Here is a 24,423-nt window from a genome sequence, read left to right as displayed (position 1 = left end):
CCCACCCACTCCAGGGCCGGCGACTGGAGGTGCAAGCCTCCGGCTGCCGGGTCCGTTTCCACCCCCCCACTCCAGGACCGGAGACCGGAGGCAGAAGCCTCCGGTCGCCCGCTTCCTTCCCCTCCCTCACCACCCACTCCCAACAGGCACTGAGGGGAATGTAGGGTTGCCAGCTCTAAGGAGGGAAATACCTGGAGGTTTGGGGGGTGGATTCTGTAGAGGGCAGCATTGGGCATGGGGGGGCGGAAGGACTCAGCAGGTATAATGTCATAGGGTCTACCCTCCAAAGCATCCATTTTCTCCAGGGGAACTGATCTCTGTCATCTGGAGATCAATTGTAGCAGTGGGAGATCTCCAGGTCCCACCTGGAGATTGGCAACCCTAGGGGGAAGTCAGCTGCACAGCAGGGGGTTGAAGAGAATGGTTTGATGGCTGCTGGGCCAAGATTGGCAACAATAGTTCCCCAGGAGCCCCATCGTAAATGCACCAAACAATTCCTAAAGATTTTCCAAAACACTACTCTGTTGATAAATTGCAACACTTTAAAGTAGCACCAAAGCTTTAAGATCTCTCCAGCTGTCACCTGGAGACTGGCAACAGCTTGTCTGGAGTGTGGGCAGTATGGCATTGTATCTGTCTTGAGGTCCCCCTCTTCCTCCTCCTCCTCAGATCCCACCCTCAGCAGGCTTCATCCCTAAAATATCCTGGAAGTTTCCAACCTGGGGTTGGCAACCCTATGTCCTGGAGTTCCAACCTGGAGTTGGCAACCATCAGCCAACCTTTATCTGCCTGTCTGTCTTAAGTTTTACAAACCCCCCCTCCCCACAGCCTCTGCCTAGGGAGCAGCTGACATCATTCTCCTCTCCCAACTGAAAATTCCAACTGCCTTGCGAGGGGGGTGTGTGAGTTTGAGGTGTGGAATGGAGCATGGTCCAATCAGCTTCCATATGCAAATGACCTTGGAATGCTGGGCGGGACTGCACAAAGCAGCCAGTCAACTCAGCCAGTGTCTTCTGAGTGGCAGTTTTTCCGGCCTAACACTAAAGGCAGGCATTTTAGAACTTTGGCACCCACTATTCAATTATATATAAGGAGAGATAAGCTTGCCATTTCTGCTGATATTCTTTCACTGGTCTTTTGTTTACATAGTTAGTTTTGCCATTATTGCACATTCAGCTAGTTTTTATTTCCAAATCTCTATCTTTGGACATTCTTCTGTCTTCCATTTCATTGCAAATGTTACTCTGGCATCTATTAGCATGTATCTAAATAAATCTTATGAAGTTCTTTCTATGTTGTCTGGCAGAATTCCCAGTAGCATAGTCTCAGGTTAATCGGAAATTTAATTTTTAATTTAAATTTTTTCCCCTCATGTATATTTTTCCAGTATCTCTTTGTCTTGATCCAGGTCCATCACATATGGTAAAAAAATGCCTTCTATTTCCTTACATTTCCAGCAGGACCTTTTGGGAATTCTTATCCTTTCAATATCTTTTGGAGTGACATACCATCAATAAAATATCTTATACCAATTTTCGCTTAATGCTTGGCAGGCTGTGAATTTGATGTCCTTAATCCATAGGTTTTCCAAGCACTGAAATGGAATTTTCTCACCAAGATTTCGCATTCATTTAATCATGCATGATTTTACTTGTTCTTCCTCAGTATCTAATTGAAGCAATAATTTGTAGATTCATCCTAATAGATGATCTTTAGATTGTAAAACAATATTTTCAAATCCTGTCAAATCTTTTATGACACCTCTTTTTATACATGTCTCCTTCCCTCCTTTAATTTCTTGCTATGACTTAATCTCTCCTTGTGGATTTATCATATTACCATAGGTTATAAAGTCATTGTTTTTCCTTATGTGCTTGTCATAATAAGCATTGGTGACATTGCTGGAGGAATTGAGGGACTGATTCTTCTTTTTAGCATTTCCCATATTTAAAATACTTTAAAATATAAAATAAGATCGCTTATCTTTTGTCTTGAGTTATATTTTTTGATATTGATTTTTTAGTCCACAGATAACTATGTAGTCCGTCATCAAGATTTGATGATTCTAATTTTATTAGTGTTTCATTTGGGTTTCTAAACCAATCCGATATCCAAACTAACCCAGCCGCTTGATAGTATAATTTGATATTAGGTATAGCCAGGCCAACACTTTTCTTCTCATCTTGTAGTACTTTAAATCTTATTCTTGGCTTCTTGCCACCCCATATAAACTTATTTATTTGTTTTTGCCAGTCACTCAAAGTCTTTTCCAGAATTGAGATTGGAATCATCTACAATAAAAAGTTTAGTTTTGGTAATACGTTCATTTTTATAGCAGAAATCCTTCCTAGCCAGGATAGTTTTCGTTTAGACCATCTTTCAAGATCTTTTTGTGTTTTTCACCAGACTGTCATATATGTATCCTTGAATAATGTATCGTTTTGTTCTGTAAGATACATTCCTAAATATGTGACTGGGTTTTTTTTGTTACATCGCATCCTGAATTTTTAAAAATCTTTTCCTCATCTTGATTTGCTAAAAAATGTAATATAATTTTAGGTTTTTTCCTGTTGATTTTATAACCAGAAAAGGATCCAAACTTATTGATTTGTTCCATTGATTTGACTTGCTGCAATGATAACTGGGGATTTGAAATTGTAAGGACCACATCGTCAGCATAGCTCTTTAATTTAAACTCCTCTCCATCTACTTTGAGTCCTTCAATTTTAGGATCTTGTCTTATCTTAGAAGCAAAAAAGTTCCTTCACAAGTATAAAAAGAAGTGGAGACAGTGAGCATCCTTGACAGGTTCCTTTTTCTATTTTAAATCCATTAGTTAAAACCCCATTGATTAGAATCATTGTGTGTTGTTTGGCATAAATGTTCTGTATCCAGTTCAAAAATCTGGAACCACATTTAAAATATTGCAGTGTTTTTTGTAGAAAAAACCAATACATTATCAAAGGCTTTTTCAGCATCTAAAAACAAAAAAGCTATTTTTTCACCCTTATTTTTTACAAATTCTATTGCATCAACAACAAAGTGGACATTGTCTTTCATGTATCTTTTTGGTACAAAACCGGTCTGGTCAGGGTGAATTAATTTGGAAATACATTTTCTTAATCTGTCAGCCATAAATCAGGTAAAAATTTTATAGTCCACATTTAACAATGAGATAGGCCTATATGATTGTGGTAGCACAGGGTCATTATTTTCTTTATGTATTAATATGAGCCTCTTGCCAAGATGATGGTAATATATTATTTTCGTGTATATCATTCTTCACTTTTTGTAGTGGCAGGATCATTTTCTCTTCAAAACTTTTATAGTAAATAGCTAGTTCTGTTGCCTTGTCTTTTTCAATTTCTTGATGGCTTGTGAAATCTCTTGAAAGGAGATGCTTTGATCCAGAATTTCTCTATCTTCATTGGAGAATCTGCTAATTGGGGCATCTTTTATATATTCACCTATTCTAGTTGCAGTTCAAGCATCTTTTTTATAAAGTCTAAAAAAGAGTTCAAATTATTCTTGAATTTCTTTCTCTGCATAGGTAATGCCATCTTTTTTCTGTATGCCAATTATTTTTCTCCTTTCAGTCTTTTTATGTAAACAGTAAGAACATAAGAACATAAGAGATGCCAATGTTGGATCAGGCCAAAGGCCCATCCAGTCCAACACTCTGTATCACACAGTGGCCAAAAATACCAGTGCCATCAGGAGGTCCACCAGTGGGGCCAGGACATTAGAAGCCCTCCCACTGTTGACCCCCCCCCCAAGCACCAAGATGACAGAGCATCACTTGCCCCAGAGTCCCTATCTATACCTTGTGGCTAATAGCCACTGATGGACCTCTGCTCCATATGCTTATCTAATTCCCTTTTGAAGCCGTCCATGCTTGTAGCCGCCACCACTTCCTGTGGCAGTGAATTCCAAGTGTTAATCACTCTTTGGGTGAAGAAGTACTTCCTTTTATCTGTTCTAACCCGACCGCTCAGCAATTTCATGGAGTGCCCACGAGTTCTTGTATTGTGAGAAAGGGAGAAAAGTACCTCTTTCTCTACCTGCTCTTTCCCATGCATAATCTTATAAACCTCAATCATGTCACCCCTCAGTCTTCGTTTCTCCAAGCTAAAGAGCCCTAAGCGCCTCAACCTTTCCTCATAGGGAAAGTGTTCCAACCCTTTTATCATTCGAGTTGCCCTTTTCTGCACTTTTTCCAAAGCTATAATATCCTTTTTAAGGTGTGGTGACCAGAATTGCACACAGTATTCCAGATGAGGTCGCACCATTGATTTATATAGGGGCATTATGATATTGGCTGATCTGTTTACAATACCCTTCCTAATAATCCCCAGCATAGCATTGGCCTTCTTTATTGCAGTCACACACTGTCTCGACATTTTCAGTGAGTTATCTACTACAACTCCAAGATCTCTCTCTTGATCAGTCTCTGCCAGTTCAGACCCCATCAACGTGTATTTATATTTAGGATTTTTGGCTCCAATGTGCATCACCTTGCACTTGGCCACATTGAACCCCATTTGCCATGTTGACGCCCACTCGCCCATCTTTGACAGATCCCTTTGGAGTGCCTCACAATCCTCACTGGTTTTCACCACCCTGAACAACTTCGTATCATCCGCAAATTTAGCCACTTCACTGCTTACTCCCAACTCCAAATCATTAATGAACAAGTTAAAAAGCAGTGGACCAAGTACTGATCCCTGTGGTACCCCACTGCTTACACCCCTCCACTGGGAGAACTGCCCATTTATACTCACTCTCTGTTTTCTATTAATTAGCCAGTTTTTGATCCATAAAAGGACTTGTCCTTTTATCCCATGATTTTTGAGCTTGCTTAGGAGCCTTTGATGAGGAACTTTATCAAAAGCTTTCTGGAAGTCAAGGTAAACAATATCTATTGGATCCCCCTTGTCCACATGTTTGTTCACCCCCTCAAAGAACATTAACAGGTTAGTGAGACAAGATCTTCCCTTACAGAACCCATGTTGAGTCTGCCTCAATAGGTTTTGTTCATCTATGTGCCTACTAATTCTTTCCTTAATAATGGTTTCCACCAATTTACCCGGTATCGACGTCAGACTGACAGGCCTGTAATTTCCCGGATCTCCTCTGGAACCCTTTTTAAAGATGGGAGTGACATTAGCTACCTTCCAGTCCTCAGGAATGGAGGCTGATTTTAAGGAGAGATTACATATTTTTGTCAGGAGATCCACAAGTTCACAATTGAGTTCTTTCAGAACTCTTGGATGTATGCCATCTGGGCCTGGTGATTTATCAGTTTTTAAGTTGTTTATCAGTTTTAGGACCTCCTCTCTCGTCACCTCAATCTGACTCAGGTCTTTCAACACCCCTCCCGAACTCAGCGGCTCTGGAGTGGGCAAGCACCTCTCATCTTCCACAGTGAAGACGGAGGCAAAAAATGCATTTAGCTTCTCAGCCATTTCCCTATCATCCTTCAGTACTCCTTTTACCCCTTGGTCATCCAAGGGCCCCACTGCCTCCCTGGCTGGTTTCCTGTTTCTAATGTATTTGAAGAAAGTTTTATTGTTGGTCTTTACATTTTTTGCTATATGCTCCTCATATTCCCTTTTTGCATGCCTGACCACAGACTTGCATTTTATTTGCCATAGCCTGTGTTCTGTTTTATCAGCCTCACTGTGACTAGCTTTCCACCGCTTAAAGGAATCCTTTTTACCTTTTACAGCTTCCATTACTTTGTTTGTTAACCATGTAGGCTTTTTCTTATACCTGTTTGTGCCTTTCCTAACCTGCGGAATATATTTTATTTGAGCTTCTAGAATTGTAGTTTTAAACAGTTTCCAAGCTTCCCCAATGGTTTTGACCCTTTCTACTTTTCCCTTCAGTTTCCTCCCCACATGTCCCCTCATATCAGAAAAATTACCCCTTTTAAAGTTAAAAGTGGTTGTGTGAGTCTTTTTGGCCAATTCCCTATTTGTACAAATGTTGAACTCAACAACATTATGATCACTGTTCCCAAGCGGTGCAATCACTTTTACATCTCTCACCAGGTCTTGAGTGTTACTTAGGACCAAATCAAGGATCGCCTCTCCCCTGGTAGGTTCCATGACCATCTGCTCCATAGCACAGTCATTTAGAGTGTCTAGAAACTCAATCTCTTTCTCTCGACTAGAACACATATTGACCCAATCAATGTGTGGGTAGTTAAAATCACCTATTACGACACAGTGTTTTTGTCTAGCTGCTATCTTTAATTCATTCATCATTTTATAATCCTCCTCTATCTTTTGATCCGGTGGGCGATAACAAACTCCCAGTGTTAAGTTTCCTTTTGGCCCCCCTATTTCAACCCACAGAACTTCAAGAAGCGAATCCAATTCTCTTAGCCTCTCGATCTTTCTGGACTTTATACCCTCTCTGACATACAGAGCCACCCCACCTCCAACCCTTCCCCCCCTATCCTTCCGATATAATATATAACCGGGAATCACCGTATCCCACTGATTTTCCTCATCCCACCAAGTTTCTGAAATACCCACAATGTCTATTTTTCCCTCTGACACCAAGCACTCCAACTCTCCGATTTTACCTCGGACACTTCGAGCATTTGTATAGAAACAGCTGTAATTTCCCATACTGGTTAAGCCTGCCACCTTCCTCTTGCTATCTCGAGACCTTGTCAGGCAGTCCATGTCACTAGCTATGTTCTCAGTGGACAATTTCAATCCACCTCCCTGTAGAAAAGCAACAGGTACCCCCTCATCTCTCTGAGATGAGCCAACCCGAACCAGAGACTTTTCATCTCCTGTCGGCTTTCCCCCAATATTCAGTTTAAAAACTGCTCTGCCACCTTTTTGATTTTAAGCGCCAGCAGCCTGGTTCCTTCTCGGGACAAGTGGAGACCGTCTCGCCTGTACAGCTCCCTCTTGTTCCAAAAAGAATCCCAGTGCCTAACAAACCCGAACCCTTCCCCCCTACACCATCGTCTCATCTACGCATTGAGACTCCTGATCTGTGCCTGTCTCTCCGGCCCTGCGCGTGGAACAGGTAGCACTTCTGAGAAGGCTACCTTGGAGGTCCTGGCCTTGAGTCTCCTGCCCAGCAGCCTAAATTTCTCCTCCAGGACCTCACGACTGCATTTCCCCACATCGTTGGTGCCGACATGCACCACAACCACTGGCTCCTCCCCAGCACTATCTACCAGCCTAGCTAAAACACGCGTAATGTCCGCTACCTTTGCACCAGGTAGTGCAACAGTGTGCAAAGTATCTTCCTGGTTTATTTGCAACTGATTTCTTTGTTTTCTTCAAAGATTTTATATTGACCTTCTAACATCTGAATTCTGTCAGTTATTTCTTTAATTTGTTCCAATTTTCCCCTCTTTTTCTTAGAAGCAATCACAATTAACTTTCCTTTCATATATACTTTACTTGCTTCCCAGATATCTGCCATTGAGAAATCTTCTATAATATTTAATTTAAAGAATTCCTATATATCCTGTTCACAATTTTTAAAAAATATCTTCCTGTTACCAGAGATTCATTCTCCATCTTCTTCTTATAAACATTTCTCTTTGCCATGTGACCAGTTGTGGATTGTGATCACCAACTGTCTTTAGTTGGATTTTGATGGATCTCAAATTTGAGTATGTCTGGTGTCTCTTGAGTTAGGATTAAGGGTTCTCCACAAATCTTCTAAATGTAACATTTGCATATAATTAAGGTAGTTTACCTCCTTTGGATTTTTTAGATTTATCCTTTTTTTAATCTAATACTCCATTCATGTCACCAAAAATTAAAATTTCTCCTTCTTGGAAGTCCAGAAATGTTTGAAAGGATTTTTCGTAAAAATTTTCTTTTGCATTAATGGAGCATAAATTGATGCCAATGTAAAAAGTTTATCTTCGGGAGATCTTATTTTTAAAAGACTATATCTTTCTTCAGGGTCCTATAACTCTTCTGTTACAGTTAAGCATTGGTCACTTATATAGATCACAACACCTTTTATTTTCTCATACCTGAAGCTGTATAAGCTTTGCCCAACTTTTTGTTGTTTAAAATTTTCTCATGCTCCTTTTTAACATGAATTTCTTGCATACGGATTATAGATAAATTTTGTTTAGTTAACCACTTAAATGTCTTAAGATTGTTTTGAAAGGGAATTTAAGCCATTGAGATTTAGTGATAAAACCTTCATTGTATCCATTTTTATCAGAAAGCTGCAGCTTGGTCAAGCCTGTCTTCTTCCTTATTCGGAACTTCTTTTCCCTTTCCTGATTCTTCCAGTTCCTCCAGTACTTTCCCAGTCAATTCTTTTGCTATAAGATTGACCTGTTCTATTTCGAGATTATTCTTCTGCCTGTGGATAGTGAAACTTCCAAAGCAAATGGGATTCTCCAGCGATATCTTATTCCTTTCTTTTGTAAAAATTTGCCTGAGAAAATCAAAATCTTTTCTTCATACAGATGCAGGTAGATCTTGAAATATTTATACTTCTTTATCAGAAACTACAAGTGGGGAATCTCTTTGCTTATTCAATATTGTGTCTCTTGTTTTCTTGTGTGTAAATATGACCAATATATCTTGGGGCAATAAATTCTCAGAAGCAAATCTTGAATTAACTTTATATATTTGATCAATATCAGGAAAATCTCCTTGAATCTCTAAATAATCCTGTAGAAGCTTTAAAAAGTTGTCTTCTAGGTCTGTATTGCCAAAGTCGTCTGGTGCCTCTCTAAAACATAGATTACAATTTCTGCAGTGCTCCTCCAACCCTCAATCTTCTGGTCAGCTATTTCTTGAAGTATATCTTGTGCTTGCTGCTGCAATTCTATTTGTGTTTCTCCTTAATTTTGCCAATTTCTTCAGTATGTTCTTGGAGTTCAGTTTTGATTTCTGCAAGTCCTGTTTTTAATTTGCTGTTTGAGGCTTGCAGTTTCTTGTTTAATTTCTTGTTTAATTTTTTCTTGTGTATTTTGCTCAGATTAGGGTATTTGAAGAGTAACAGTTTGCATCTGTTGAGTAACTATTTGCATTTGTTCAGAAAATGTCTCTGAAAGTCTCTCCATATAGTCTATGATGTCAAAATCATCATCATCTTGTTGTTTCTTTTCTTCTCCTTCAGACAAGTAGCCGCCATTCTATGTTTTCTAAACCTTTTTCTTCCTTCAAATATATCATGCATTTTTTTCATTTATACATTTACAGATTCAACTTAGTCATTTTCAACTTAAAAACAAGTATTTCAACAAAACATATTTCACTTCTTATACTTTCAAATATTAATTGATTTATATTATAAATAGCCAACCATGTAAACTAAAGTCTATACCACTAATATGTTAATTATATTAAAAGGAAAAATTGGAAAAACCAGATTTAATCTAGTATTAACACAAAAGAAAAGGCTCAATATTACTACTTTATTCAATAAATGAATATAGATTAACACGGAAGAAAATGAAAAAATTTGGTGTTATTGTTAGTTTAGTTAGTATAGGTAAATGTTTTGAATTCAAAACAAAAAATATTGCAAAAAATATGTTAAATATTAGTATGTTTTAGTAAAGAGAATAGGTATACATTTTTCCATCCATTAATTGTGAAGGGAAGAGAGAGCAAAATGCAGTTGAAACTTTGACCAGTAGGTGTCTTCAGAATACATTAATTTATCAGTTCATGCAGTATCTTGTTTACAGTGCTTGCTTTGGCAGAGAGTCAAAACTATTTTCCCAGAGAAATTGTAGAAGAGCAAGAGGTAAAATAAAGAAAAAGTTCAATTTACTCCTTATCTGATCTTAATCTACTCCAGAAAAATATCCGATCAGCACAAGTAGTACTTAAGTATTATATAAATATAATGCTGCATCCACTGAGAAGGGGGGAACCCTTAAAAGGAGGGAGGAAACCTCACAGGTCCTGCGGGTGAGGGATCGTCGTGGCATATTCCATGGCTGGGCTGCCCGGGTGCGAGCCACTTACAATGGGCTATGCCCCGGGGGCCAGGTGCATTGCCCATCTTACGGCAAGGGTGGGGTTTTAGTGACCCCAGGCTTGACCATGCTGCTTCATACTGTTAGCCAGGGGTCATTTGGGGGGGGGACGCGGGGGGACGCCATCCCCCCGGGTGAGGTGCGGGAGGGCGGGGCCTGGAGCTCCCTGCTGGTGCCTACTGGAGGTCGCCGCCGGCTGTGGGGAGGACACACTTCCGGTGATGTCAGGGGGTGTGGCATATGCTAATGAGTTATGCTAATGAGTCCCCCTAGCTCTTTTTCTACGAAATGACCCCTTCTGTTAGCCCTTGCCATTGTTTTGTTAATAAAGTGGCCTTTAGTTTCCCAACTACTGTTGTCTGACTCTTTCTTCCGTCTATGGGGGGGAATACATTTCTGAGAACCAATCCCTTGAAACCACATATTGAACAAATGTGTTTCTTCAAATTGTGCTTGTGTTTATTTTTACAGGATGAAAGGTCCAAGTTTCCCACCAGCATGTCCTATACTGCTTGAACAAGAATTTTAATGTTCTTTTCCTTTATAGCTTTTTTTGACAACAGATTGCTGGGCAGGAGGGAGAACAGTGACCGGGTTTGCTTTGCTCATTCTAATTCCTGATCTTCCTAGCAGGGAACCCCTGCTTTCCAACCCAATGTGAAATTAATTAAATTGTAATGACTTATGAGTGATATTCTTTTATGTTCGCAGAAAAACATACTGAAACAGAATTCTCCACAAAATAGTCACTCCAACCCTCTCCTCCTGCAGCGGCCATGCTTACTAGTGTTGGATGCTAAAAATAGAACTAGGCCAGTGGCAGGAAGGCTCACTAGAGAGCTGATAAACATAACTCCTCCTTGAAAAGTAAATGGAGGGAGGGGGGGAACATTTGCTAACATCCATTCTAGCCCATTCCTTCAGGGTCCACATGGCCCTACAGGCCTTTTCAATCTATCCAGTATCATTTATTCAGTAATCAGCAATTCCGTACCTTTCAGACAAGCTTCCATTTAGATAAATGTATCTATCAGCTCGCTGGCTTAAAGAAACAAACCTACTCCTACTTCTCTCTAAGGAAGGTTTCAAACATTGGTGGGCACCCAGCTGTTGTGTAAATAAGCATCACCTCACACAGCCTCATTAATTTTACATCCACTCAGAATCTTGCTCCTAGTTTCTGTTTGGAAGGATCCATCCAGCTACAAGCAGGGCAAAAAGTTGCAGTGTCAGGAAGCATACTCATTTGCTTGCATTTTGCCCACCACCTATTTGTGCATGCAGAAAAAACCTTGAGATGCTCACTGCTTCCCTTTCATTGGCACCATGTTAACACAATAGTCCTGTTGGATGTCCATTTTGCATTAGACCAGGGAACGTGTTTCATAGTAAAATCCCCTTCCTCAGCACAGTGAGAAATTCATTCTACAAGGCAACATTTTATTTGCAATAGCAACACTTTCCCAACACAAAATTCTAAACAGGAAGAGAGATATTGAGCTCTTCTACATGTCATCTGTTTTAGCAGAACACTCAATAGGGAAATTTTGGGAAAGATATGCCATGACTAAGAAAAAAACACTAGAAGCATCCATCATCTTGTCTTATAATAAGTGAGAGAAGAGCAAATATTCTTGCAATTCTAGACTGCCAGAAATGTCCACATCACAAATTACTGCTCTTCACTGTGTCCCCACACCTTAAACTCTCCCTCCTCTGTCTTTGCATCCTTGAAGCCTTTACATATCCATAGTAACTTGTAACTTCACAATGAACTAAATAGCTCATAGATGGAATCCTTCAAATGAACCAACAGCTAACTAGAACCAAGCCTTACAATTGGAACAAGAAGTAACATGATAATTTGGCAAATTCTGAGCCAAACTAGACATGATAGTACCCACAGGAAACAGTGTTCCAGCAACTGAAAAGACACAGGAGAGGGACAATATCACTTGGCCCTGCTGCTCTGTGGGCCCTATCAATATTAGGCCCTCACAGTATTTTCCAGTGGCCAACGTCAACCTTAAAATGGCATCAACGCCCACAGGTCAGACCCATGAATTCCATAACATCTAGTTTGGCCCTCTGATACCTAAAAGTGGCAGATCAAGCCTTATTTGGGTGTCCATTGTTGACACTTCTCAGAAGTATTAATAAAGCTTTGCTTACCTCTGTGATGTGTGGTGTGGGGTTAAATCCACAGAGATTGCATACAACATTATTGCATTCTGTGCATTTCTGGTAATTGGAATGATCCTTGGAGCCCACATTGAGTGCGGTTTTACAGAGAGGGCAAGCAGCTGCTGGAAGTGAAGGTTCCTGCTCACTTGGCTTTGCTTTAGCAATCTGGGGTTTGGTTTCTTTGCCAGGCAAAGACTTTTCTCCTTCAGCTTCTTTGACAGTGGGGGTGCCTTCCACTTTGGGTTGCTCAGGCTTTTCCGGCATAGAAGGCCTGATATTTCTTTTCACAGGATTTGCTTTTGGAGATAATTGAGCCTGCTGGACATCTTTCTGGGAAGGCGGCTGGGCTGGGGAAGGGAATTGCTTTGATGGGGGCCCAGATGGAAGACCTGACGACTGAGCCCCTGGCTGCCCTCCTGTGGAGATTAAACTGGAAGCCTGGCTGAAAATGGAAACCCCAAATCCAAAGAGCTTCCCAGTCATGGTTTCTTGAGAGGTTGTCACCTGTGGCTTTGGGGCATCAGTGATATCTCCTACAGTAAGACTGAAGTGCTGAGATGGCTCTGGCATCATCTGTGGCTGCTGGGAAGGAGCTTGTGGCTGAGATGGAGCAGGCTTTTGACCTGCGGGAGTCTGCCGCCCTTTGAGATCCCGCTGGGCATCTGGCTGAGGGTTCACATGTGGTAGTGTTTTCTTAAAACTTTCTTTTGTTTCCACAATTTCAGCTTCCATTTGAGCTTTAACATCCAGACTAGGCCCAGGCTGAGAAACAGCTTTGGGGTCAGGGTTCTGCTGAGACAACTGTGGCAAGGTTTCGAAATCCGCAGGGGCTGCATGTTGAACTGGCTTGGCAGTCTCTAATCTCTGAGGATTCACCTCTTTCGGCTGGGATGATGTTGCCTGGGGAGCAGGGGCATCTTGCTTGGTCTTTGAAGCTACCAGTGTAGGCACAGCACCACCTGTGGGTCTTTGCATTCTTGATTGCTTCTGTTTATCTTCCATCAATGGTGGTTTGGCCTGGCTGGATTTAGGTGGGGTTTCCACAGGTTGAACTTTGGCCACTGGAGTTTTCAACGGAGTTGGTGGCTTTTGGGGTTCTGGTGACTTAGTCAGGCTCGGCTTCTGCAGCTGGAAAGGTGGTTTGGCTGCTGAGGGTGGAGCAGGAATCTTCTGCTTCGGTGAGGAGAGCTGTGGTCCAGGCCCGTGAACTGGTGCGAAGTCACCACCTAACGCTCTTTGCATCTGGCAGTTTAAGCAGAGCCATTCTTTAACCTGAATGAACAACAGAAGTTTAATTAGGTAGAATTAAATAATGAATGCTGAAAATACCAGAACTTCATATTCCAAAAAGGAGCTGTGTCACTTCATCAAACCCACCTTTTGTTCCCAAGTGTACTTCAACAAGAAGATTACTCCCTTTGGGGGTGGGGGGAAACATAACCAATACTGTTGTATTGTTCCACATTAGCTTATCTATTTATTAGATATCTACTATTTTAACAAAAGTTTTTGCAAACAATCATTTAAAGACAAAAAAACAAACTGGAAGTTTGAACAAATGTTCTGAAGTGGTCCAAATGTCTCAAAATGTCTTGCACGGTAGCATGTACATGTTATTCATCTGATTATCTGATTCAGCCCCAACTGTCTACATCAAGCAAGGCAATGTTGACATAGGTAAGAGAATAACTTCTCAATGAATTGTCACCTTCTTTGTGTATCTCACCACTTGCTGGACATCCAAAACTATGTACTAACAGATTCATTTAGATTTAACTGAGAATATGTCAAAAAGTAAAACTTTCTATGCCCACCTCAGTCCCTCAGCTAGGATTGCCACACATGGCCTGGTACCCAGTGGGAGATGAGGGGAGGCAGGGCCTTACTGCGGGGGGGGGGGGGAATCAATATTTGTCATTGTGTGATGTCATCCCTCCGGTGTGACCTGGAACCTCTGGCATTGTGCTAGGATGAGCTGGAATTCATTTCAAAACTCTATGGATTTTCTGCACAAGTACTAGAGCATCTCCCCAGTGTAAAGATGGTGTTTTTGAGTCATGCTGGAAATGATGTCATTGAATGGTAATAGGGTTGCCAAGTCAGAAACTTACCGGAGCGGGGGTCTCCCGGTTGGCGTCTGGAGTGTGTGCGCGCTGCATCCACGTCACCCAGAAGTGACGCGGGTATGCCGGGCACCCTGGGGGCAGGGCCAGGACCATCCGAGGGAAAACCATAGAGCCCGGCATACCCCCAACGTGCCCGGCGTACCTGCGTCACTTCCGAGTGACATGCATGTGGGGGTGGAGTTCCCTCCGGGGCCCGATCGGGCGGCGGCGGGGAACGGGCCTCTGGGGCGGGACTTGGCAAGCCTAAATGGTAATGAAGATTGCTGTGTCCTCCCACCACTTTGCCAGCCTGCTTCTGTCTGCCAACCAGATAAGCATCAGTAGGCACCATCAACAATTACTAGGAATTTGTCCACCATTAGTGGGTACCTGGTAAGCCTTCCCTCAGCTGGAGCAAACAGTCTATTGGCTGAATCACAGGATGGCCATTGCTGAACTGGTGGCAACAACAGCTGAGATGTGTGTTGGCTGCAGCTATGTATCTGTTGTGATGCTGGACCGGGCTCGGCTATTTTGGACATTCATCAAACCTGACATTCTCATATTCATAATATTACAAAATATTCATTGTAATATATAGTTATTGTACCTTTCAACAAATTAGGTAAGCTAAAGTGTGTGCATGTGTGTATGCATGCAAATGTAAATGTTCCAAAATATGGGAGAGTTCCCTGTGATTTTTTTTTGGGGGGGAGGGATAAACTTTGGGGCAAACTAAATATCTGCAATACCCAGGTTTTTTTCCAAACCAAATCCTATTTTACTGCCTTAACAATGTAAAATGCCTCATTCATATCTTAAACACATAAAACTGCACTACTTTGTACGCACTTATGCAAGTTCAAAGTATGAATGCCTTAGCTTTGTTCACTGCAAAATTCTATACTTTCTATTTCTCTGGTGTGCGCCAGTTTGGTGTAATGGTTAAGTGTGTGGACTTTAATCTGGGAGAACCAGGTTTGATTCCCCACTCCTCCACTTGCAACTGCTGGATGACCTTGGGCAAGCCATAGTCCTGTCAGAGTTGTTCTCTCAAGGACAGCTCTGGAAAGAGCTCTCTCAGCCCCACCTACCTCACAGGGTGTCTGTTGTGGGAAGGGGAAGGAAAGGGAGTTTGTAAACCGCTCTGAGATTCTGAGTGAAGGGCGGGGTATAAGTCCACTCTCTTCTCTTCTGTTGTTGTGAAGGCTACAGGACACCCATACACACCATGGGGATCAGGCTCCAAATACCAGGAGCTTTACAGGTGGTATCATTTACATGCTCCTCTGGCTTATATTCAGAAAATTAATCACTAAAATGGAAAATAAAACCTTTCCCTAGATTCTTAAAACCTATTATGACCCACTCTGACCAGCCCTGTGACTTTGAATCCTCAGGGGCAGAGCCTGAGGAACCAAGGCTGATGGCTGCAGAGGACTAGAGGGACTGATTGATGACCAAGGAGGACCAGAGGGACCACGGAGTGTCCAATACAGCAAAGGTGCCTGCTCACAATGTTCCAGCAGCACAAGAGGCCACCCTGCCAGAGCCTGCAAAAAAGACCTCGCCAGTAGCCCAAGATAGCCACCAGGCTTCTGCTGAGCAGGATGCAAACCCTGACCTATAGTCCCTCAGGGGCCAATCCCACTCTGCAGAAACAACAGCACAAGGCTCCGGCCAAGATAGTGAAAAGGAGGTAAAGTGCCGGACTGGCTGCGCACAATCCCACCATGGATCTACAGCAGTGCTCAGAGTAGTATTTCTTTGTAGGATCTTTGCCAGGACATAGCAGCCTCAGGATCTAAAGCACCTGCCGGCAGTGCAGATGGGCTCAATTACCTCCCAGCCTATGTACGCTGAGGCCTGGAAAGCCTACCTTGCTGGATCAGCCAGTTCTCTAGGCATGAGCCTCATGTCACCAGCTCCAGCTCTTTGAGCCTGGCCAGCCCCAACTTGACAGCAGGGAGCAAACAGTTGATCAAGTTTTTACAGATGGTGAACCTGGCTGCTGAAAATGAGGCACTTTAGGGCTCAGGTGAGCCTTCTGAGCCATCAAGCATACAGGAACAGCTCCAACAGCAGGCATTCTTACAGGCACCTCCACCTGTCCCCCCAAGGGAATGCTCTGGCTTGCCTAGGAAGATTTCCTGGAGCCAGTGACAAATAGTTTTTCAGTCAACCTTCCTGCCAAATGTATTGCAATGTCCCTGCAACAGCACTGGCATCTACTTCTCTGGCACTGGACTTAGCCAACCTTCTGCTGGCCTGTCATGACTATACCAATGTCTTCAGCCCCAAGGAGGCTGATGCCCTCGCTCTGCACCAACCATATGATTGTGCCATCGACTTTGTCCCTGGAGTGCCAACTCTGGCTGGTTGTTTAAATTCCCTTTTAGAGTCTGAACTGGTTGCCCTGAGATAATTTTTGGATAAGAACTTGGAGAAAGGTTTGATCCAACCTTTGACCCCCAGCAGCCACCCCGGTCCTCCATAAAAAAAAAAAATCTAGGTAACTGCCTGTGCAATTATTATTGGGCCCTGAACAAGATCACTATATGCAACAACTATCCGTTTCCCTTAATTTCTGAACTGTATGACCATCTCCAGGGAGTGGCCAAATTCACCAAATTAGACCCCCAAGGGATATACAATCTGGTCTGGATCTAGGAAGGAGATGAGTGCAAGAGTGCCTTCTGAACTTGGTAGAGTCACTTCAAGTACACTATGTCATTAGAGTTATGAAGTGCTCTCACAATCTTCCAACATTTTATGAATGATGTATCTCGAAACCTGATCGATCGTATATATAATCAAATATCTAAATGACATCTTGATAAGGATCTTGCCCTCCACACCTCTCAGGTATGCTCAGGCTGCTCCATCAGCATGGCTATGCCAAGCTTGAGAAACAGGCCTCCAAACTGACACATGTAAAATTCATGGGGCTTATCATCTCCCTGCAGACACTCAGGATGGATCCTCAGAAGACAAAGGCAGTCTTGGAATGGCATGCCCCCCAGAATGTGAAAGAGCTCCAGCGTTCTTGGGATTCACAAATTACTACTGCCACTTCATCCCTAACTTTTCCATGTTGACTTTACCCCTGACCTATGTGCTTTGGAGGTAAACACTGTTAACATGGGAAGCTGAAGCCCAATAGGCATTCCAGCAACTGAAACACCTGTTAACTGTAGACCCCGTTCAGGCATATCCTGATCCCAACCTGCCTTTTATTGTGAAAATGGATGCTTCCCTCCCCCTTTTTGGGGCTGGAGAGTCCATTTTTAAAGTGGCTGGTGGTTCTTTTTTCTTGTGGGCTGGAAACAGAAGGGGGAAACTAACATTTGCCAGCCAAGGGTGTCAGATTACAGCTCGCTAAGGCAAAAGCTCTCTCCTCCTCCCCCCCTTTTTAACCATAGAGAAGGGATTTGTTTGCTAGGGAGACAGGAAGAAGGGAGGAAACTCCTAGGCATGCTTTGGGAGATTTCCCAGTGGTGCTCTGAGTGGCACTGTGACCAGTTCCTGGGCGGGGAGCAGCATTTTTAAATATGCCCATTTGAGGAAGAAAGAGAAGTTAGTGATGCTTCTTCGAAGGGGACAGATCTCTGAGCTATCGTCAGTTGTGGCGGCCATCTTTTCCAGACTATGCAGCCATTCAGGTAAATAAAACAACAAGGAAACAATCCTGAAACATTGTAAGCTTTAAATGCCTGCTCTATTCCTTGTAATGTCTAGCTAGGGCATGTGTAGGAACCAGGGACAGAAGGATGCATTTATAACCACATTTCCTTTGTCCCTCTGGTTGCTGATCTGATGCTGTACTGAAAGTATGCTTGTAAACTTTTCCTTTTTAATAAACATTTTAATATTTTGATGCTGGTAGTGGATCTCTGTACCACATAGTTTCCCAAACCATGTTTGGACATGCTATTTTGCAAGAGGGACCCCCAGGGAGGAGGGAAGCTGTCAGTGTGCAAGTGGCCAACTCTCCAGGGGAGCCCCAAAGCAGCATTTGGTCTCTGTGCTAACCAGGCACTGGGTAGCACGAGACCTTGAGGCTTCAGAACTAGGAAGGGGAACTGAGAGTCCTGTTCCTCTCAGCGGGGACCCCTAGAATGAGCAGATGGTGGCAGTGAATACCCTAATGGAAGGAAGAGGAATAGCTCCATTCAGGAAGTGGCAACCCACAGGAGGGAGTGGGCAGAGCAGGGTCTGCAAGTCAAGCAGGCCTGTTCTGTCACAGTCTCAAATGTTGCAGCTGGAGCAATATTACTGCAACAGCACTCACCTCAAGCACCACTGATGAGGACCTCTGCTTGCCACATTTGGAAACTCAACCCTGGCCCCGGTCACACGAGAGGTTTTGGGCTGGTAGAGGGACGGAACGGGGACGCAGCAAACGGGCCCGATCCCACAGCAACATCTGGGAATCGTGCTGCTTGCGTCCCCGATCCGCCCCTTCCACCCAAAACCCCGCACCAAAACAGAACCACCCACACCTTGGTGGTTCATTTGAGAAGTGCGCCCCAAGCCCGGCCGTGGGATCGCCGGCGCGTCCTTACACCGGCGCATCCCCGCCCCCTGGCCAAACTGCACATGTGCGAGCATGCGCAGTTCGCCAGCCTCCCCTTCCCACCGTAGCTTTCTCCCCGGCATCTGATCGTGCCGGGGAGAAAAGGCGCCGCGGCTCAGGGGATCCATGGGATCCCGCCGCGGCGTCTCAACTTTGGTGCGGCTTTTAGAAGCCGCGCTTTGAGCGGGTTTCCCCCTGCCATGTGGCAGGGGCCCCTACAGAACAAAATCACACCATTTGGGAAAAGGAACTGCTGGCCATTAAAGTAGCCTTTGAGACATGGCAACATTACTTCCCACTGAAGTCCAGAGAGACCTGGAATACCTACAGACTGCACACAAACTCAACCAATGCCAGATCTGACGGTCTTTATTCTTCTCCTAGTTCAACTTCAAGGTGACATACAACCCCAGCTCACAGAATCAGAGACCCAATACCCTCTCTTGGAAGCTGGAATACTCCTTTCAGGCTCCAGATGAAACAAAGTTCTTCCTCTCTGGCAGGAAAGCTTTGTTGCCATGTGAGAGGTGATTAGGATTGAGAGGATATGAGACCTTCAGCAACAGGACCCATCCCCCAGGCATGGCAATGGCTTCAGCCCTTACAGGCCACCCCCCTCAAGCCCTGAAGGGCTTTTTGGAAGAGCAGGGCCTGGTAAGTTTCCAGAACAAGCTCTACATTCCCTTGGAGAGCTTTACATGGACCCGCAATGGGAGAAGCTATGGCAGCAATGGGGAGGAGGGAGCTGTCGCAGCTCTGGCTACAGAGGGTGGGAGCCTTGTGCGCCTGGGAGTGACAATTGCAGTGATGCAGAGTAAGCTGCTCTGGGCCCGGCTACAGAGGCTAGGAGCCTCACTGGGCCTGGGAGCACAGCGGTGGCAATGCAGGGGGGAGAATGGTAAGGGGGGAAGGGATCCCCTAATTTATCACAGGTCCCCACTTGTATAGTCTAATAGTGAAGTCAGTCAAATCTGAGGATACTTAATCTGAGGATACTTAAATCCAGTGACCAGAGCTGTGAATGACAGATCTTTCTACAAACCTGGAAAATGTCCACTCTTGGGCCGATATCGCTGAGCACAGGAGGCCATGCAGGGGCTGGGGATACCAGTAATACAGGGGCAGGGGAGATATAGCGGTGGGCCCAGGTGGAACTCCTGTAAATGGAGAGGAAGGAGTCAGAGATATGGTAATGTTTGGACACCTTCCCACCTGTGTCCCATCCTGCGAAATGGTAGTGGGGATAGGAATCAATACCCATCTCTGGCACTGGTGTTGTTCAATGCCAGGTCAATTAATAATGAGATCTATGTTCTCCGAGATTATCTCGCAGTACAAAATATAGATCTGGCTTGTGTGACTGAGACCTGGGTGAGGGAGGATGAGATTGTCGCCCTGAACCAACTTGCCCCACCTGGATTCTCGGTACTTCACCAGTCTTGGACAAATGGGCAGGGTGTGTGTGGCATTGCTCATCCAAGAGTGTTTTCCCTTTAGAGCACTCCCCACACCAAACATTACCGGCATTGAATGTGTTGGCTTGGCGTGGGGTGTGGAGGAGAGTTTGGCTATCTGGTTGGTGTACCGACCACCTAACGCACCAGCAGATACCCTACCTGACCTATTGGATGCAGTATCAAGCTGGACACTGGAGTACACCAGCTTATTAGTCCTGGACAGGGGTCATTTCATAGAAAAAGAGCTAGGGGAACTCATTAGCATAACTCATTAGCATATGCCACACCCCCTGACATCAGGGGCCCAGCGGTGGACCTGCAAGGCCAGCGGGAGTGCGAGGAAGCCCCGCCAAGGCCCTCCCTGGCCCCAGGCAGGCAGGGGTGGGGAGAGGCAGGGAGGAAGCAACTTACCCTCCCTCTTCTCCTGCCTCCTCCTGGCTGAATGAGGGCCAGAAGCGGGGCAGCCGGAAGCAGGGGGCGGGGCTTTGTCATGTGCCCCGCCCCCTGCACCTCACCCGGGGGAACTGCGTTCCTCCGCGATCCCCCCCGAAATGACCTCTGGTCCTGGAAGACTTCAATGTCCATGCTGACGATGCGGCCTCCTCTCAGGCCACAGACCTAGTGTCATCCATGGAGGCCCTAGGACTCTCCCAATTTGTATCGACTCCCATGCATCAAGCAGGCCACATGGTGGATTTTATTTTTGGGATGGGGATAAATGTATATCTGATAGCTGTAGATAAAGTTCCATGGTCAGACCATTTCACTCTGAAGGTCCAGCTGGGCACACCAAATCCTGGTGCCAAATAGACCCTGGCTGGCTTCAGGAAGCTCTGCAGGATGCAATGCCCCTGGTGGTTCGTTACATGAGCTGGTGGAGGACTGGCATAGCCGGCTCTCTTGAGGCCTTCAATGAAATTGCCCCCAGTACCCTCTCTGCCCCTGAACCAAAGCAGCCCCAGAGCTGCGGAGGATGAAGTGGGAGGTGAGACGGCTACAGCGAGAGTGGCAGCATACTTGTGGCAAAGTGGCAAGAGCATCTTATAGGACGTTTATGAAGGCCTATGAGACGGTAGTGAAGACCGCTAAGAAAGAGTTCTATGTGGCATCCATTGCATCAGCGAACTCATGCCTGGCCCAATTATTTCAAACCATTCGGTCGTTAACATATTGCTGCAAGGCAGACTAAGTAGGGAATTGGCTATTGGTTGTGAGGCTTTTGCGAGCTATTTCGCAGATAGAGTCTTGTCACTCCGCAAGGATCTTCTGACCACAATTGATACAGTAAAGGAACTGGAAGCCCCTTGTCCATCTCCAGGTTCAATCTTGGACCTTTTCAGCTGGCTCTCTCAACAGTAAGTCGACAAGATCCTGGCAGCTGTGAGGCCTACCACTTGCCCCCTTGCCCCGTCTATCCCGGCTAATTAAAACCTGTGAGGATGGCATTTGGGTCCCCCTGGGAGAAATTATCGATTCATCCCTTTCTTCTGGGACATTCCCAGCAGGACTGAAGCAGGCAATGATACATCCGCTCCTTAAAAAAAACCATCATTAGACCCTATGGTCTTAGCCAACTACCTCCCAGTTTCAAATCTTCCCATTTCTGGGCAAGGTAGTTGAAAGGGCGGTGGCGGAACAACTCCATGTGCTCTTGGATGACGCTTCCACCCTTGACCCAATCCAGGCCAGTGTCCGCCCTGGCCATGGGGCAGAGACAATGCTGGTCACCTGCATGGATGACCTCTGGAGACATCTGGATCGAGGCAGGTCGGTGCTGCTGTTGCTATTAGACCTGACAACAGTGTTCGACATGGTTGATTACGATCTTATGACCCATCACATCACTGACATAGGAGTCCAGGGGACTGCCCTACAATGGTTTTCTCCTTTCTCCATGGTTGGGGACAGAGGGTGGTGCTAGATGAGAGGGTCTCCCTGCAACACCCACTAGAATGTGGAGTGCCGCAGAGGGTGATCCTCTCGCCGATATTATTTAACATCTAGTTGATTTGGGGGTTTGGCCTGGGCTGTCACTAGTATGCTGATGACACCCAGCTCTATCTGATGTTGGATGGCCATCCAGATTCTGCTCCTGAGAGTTTGGACAGTGCGCTAGAGGCCATGGCTGGATGGCTGCGACAGAGCTGGCTGAAGTTAACTCCTGCAAAGATGGAAGTTCTGTACCTGAGCAGGGGGATTAGGCTCCCTACCCCAGATGGAGCACCACTGGTGCCAACCCAGAAGGTGAGGAGCCTGGGGGTGATCTTGGATGCCTCACTTTCCATGGAGGCCCAGGTCACTGCAGCTGCCAGGTCTGCCTTTTACCATCTGTGGCAGATCAGGCAGCTGGTTCCCTACCTCTCCCCCCAGAACTTGGCTACAGTAACCCATGTAATGGTCACTTCCAGGCTTGACTACTGTAACTTGCTCTGCGCAGGCTTACCCTTGAGGCTGATCCGGAAACTCCAGCAAGTGCAAAATGCAGCAGCATGCCTGCTGACTGTAACATCTGTGCCCATCCAGCCGGTGCTCTGCCAATTGCACTGACTACCAATTGAGTACTGGATCTGCTTCAAGGTGTTGGTGCTGACTTTTAAAGCCTTATACAGCCTGAGATCTACGGGACCACCTCTCCCCATATATGCCTCAGAGATCCTTGCACTCTGCGGATAGCCATCTGCTGGTTGTTCCCAGCCCGAAAGATGCCCATCTAGCCTCAACCAGGGCCAGGGCCTTTTCGGTCCTGGCCCCAACCTGGTGGAACATGCTCCCAATTGAGATCAGGGTCCTGTGAGAACTGTTGCAGTTTCACAGGGCCTGTAAAATGGAGCTGTTCCACCAGGCCTTTGACTGAGGCAGTGGGAATCTACCAGCTGGTCCCCCTACTGCTGCTATATGAGACCATCATAGCTTATTTTTCCAGCTGTAAAAACTGGAATGAAATGTATTGCACTACCCACTTTAAATATTTTAAATACTTTAAGTATTTTAAATTGGTTTAATTCTATTATTTTATTGTATTAATTTAGGTTGTATTTATTGTTGTGAGCCGCCCTGAGCCCGTTCGTGGGAAGGGCAGGATATAAACTGAAATAATAAATGAATACCCCAGGGTCTGCTGGAAAAAGAATCTGAAACGTTAAAAAAAATACACTAGGGGATTTTAAAATCCCCCAAATGATAAAAGGAGACTGTGTAACTTTAACAAATGGATTCCCTCAGTGGCCATTGCAAGCAAACACAGTTTTCCAAGGCTTAGTTTCTGTTAGTAAAAGACAGGGGAAGGGAGACGTTTGCCAACTCCAGTTTGGGAAATTCCTGGATATTTGGGGGTGGATATGGGGAAGGGACCTCTGCAGAGTATAATGGCATAGAGTCCACTCTCCAAATGCCACCATTTACTCCAGGGGAAATTATGTCTGTTGCCAGTATATTTATGGCAGATTTGTATTTTATCCTTAGCTATGTGTAAAACTATTTTTATCTGGCCTATAATAAACTATGACTATGTCTGTTGTCTGGATAGAAGCTGAAATTCCAGAAGATATCCAGGCTCCACCTGGAGGGGGGCAACCCTAGCTGGAGGGGCGGTGCCTTTTCCCCATGGCTCTTTTGGCCTTTGAGGCCTGACAGCAATCATTGGGTGACTTGATACCACCTGACTTGCATGACTCATCTAGGCTTGGCTGTTTGCTACTCTTCAACAGCAGTGAAAGCCAGTGTGGTGTACCCTGATGTTAGAGCTTCAGAGTAGGGTGACGTCTTCATACTGGGCACGTCACACACTTTGGGGGTGGGGTTCCCCCCGGCGGCCCAATCCAGGCCAGCGGGAAATTGGCCTCTCAAGTGGGGGTTTTCCCACACCCCGGGGGGACCTGGCAACCCTACCTCTCGGGGTAATTGTGAGGGAAAAAATGGAGGAGAGAATAATAATATAAGCTGCTTTGGTCCCCACTGTGGAGAAAGGGGGGGTGTATAAATGAAATTAATAAATAATATAGTGGAAGATGGGAGGTGGATAAAAGGTAGGTTGGTGTATCGCTGAGAAGGTGAGAATGAGTCAGGGAAAGGGGAAAGGATATAGGGTTTGACAGGAGGAGGGAAAGA

At 44.8% G+C, this 24,423-nt stretch overlaps 1 protein-coding gene across 1 annotated transcript in view; it reads right to left on the bottom strand.

Moving 5' to 3' along the window:
- Nucleotides 1–24,423, bottom strand: part of PCLO (piccolo presynaptic cytomatrix protein) — a 271,526-nt gene that overhangs the window by 218,943 nt on the left and 28,160 nt on the right. The window contains 1 exon segment of the mRNA XM_015422970.1: nt 12,167–13,450. Coding sequence (XP_015278456.1) covers nt 12,167–13,450 — 1,284 coding nt within the window.

Source organism: Gekko japonicus, unplaced genomic scaffold (genome assembly GCF_001447785.1).
Source record: "Gekko japonicus isolate JY-2015 unplaced genomic scaffold, Gekko_japonicus_V1.1 scaffold145, whole genome shotgun sequence".
Lineage (NCBI taxonomy): Eukaryota > Metazoa > Chordata > Lepidosauria > Squamata > Gekkonidae > Gekko > Gekko japonicus.
The sequence above is the reverse complement of the archived record's forward strand: the minus strand, read 5'-3'. Positions and strand labels throughout refer to the sequence as shown.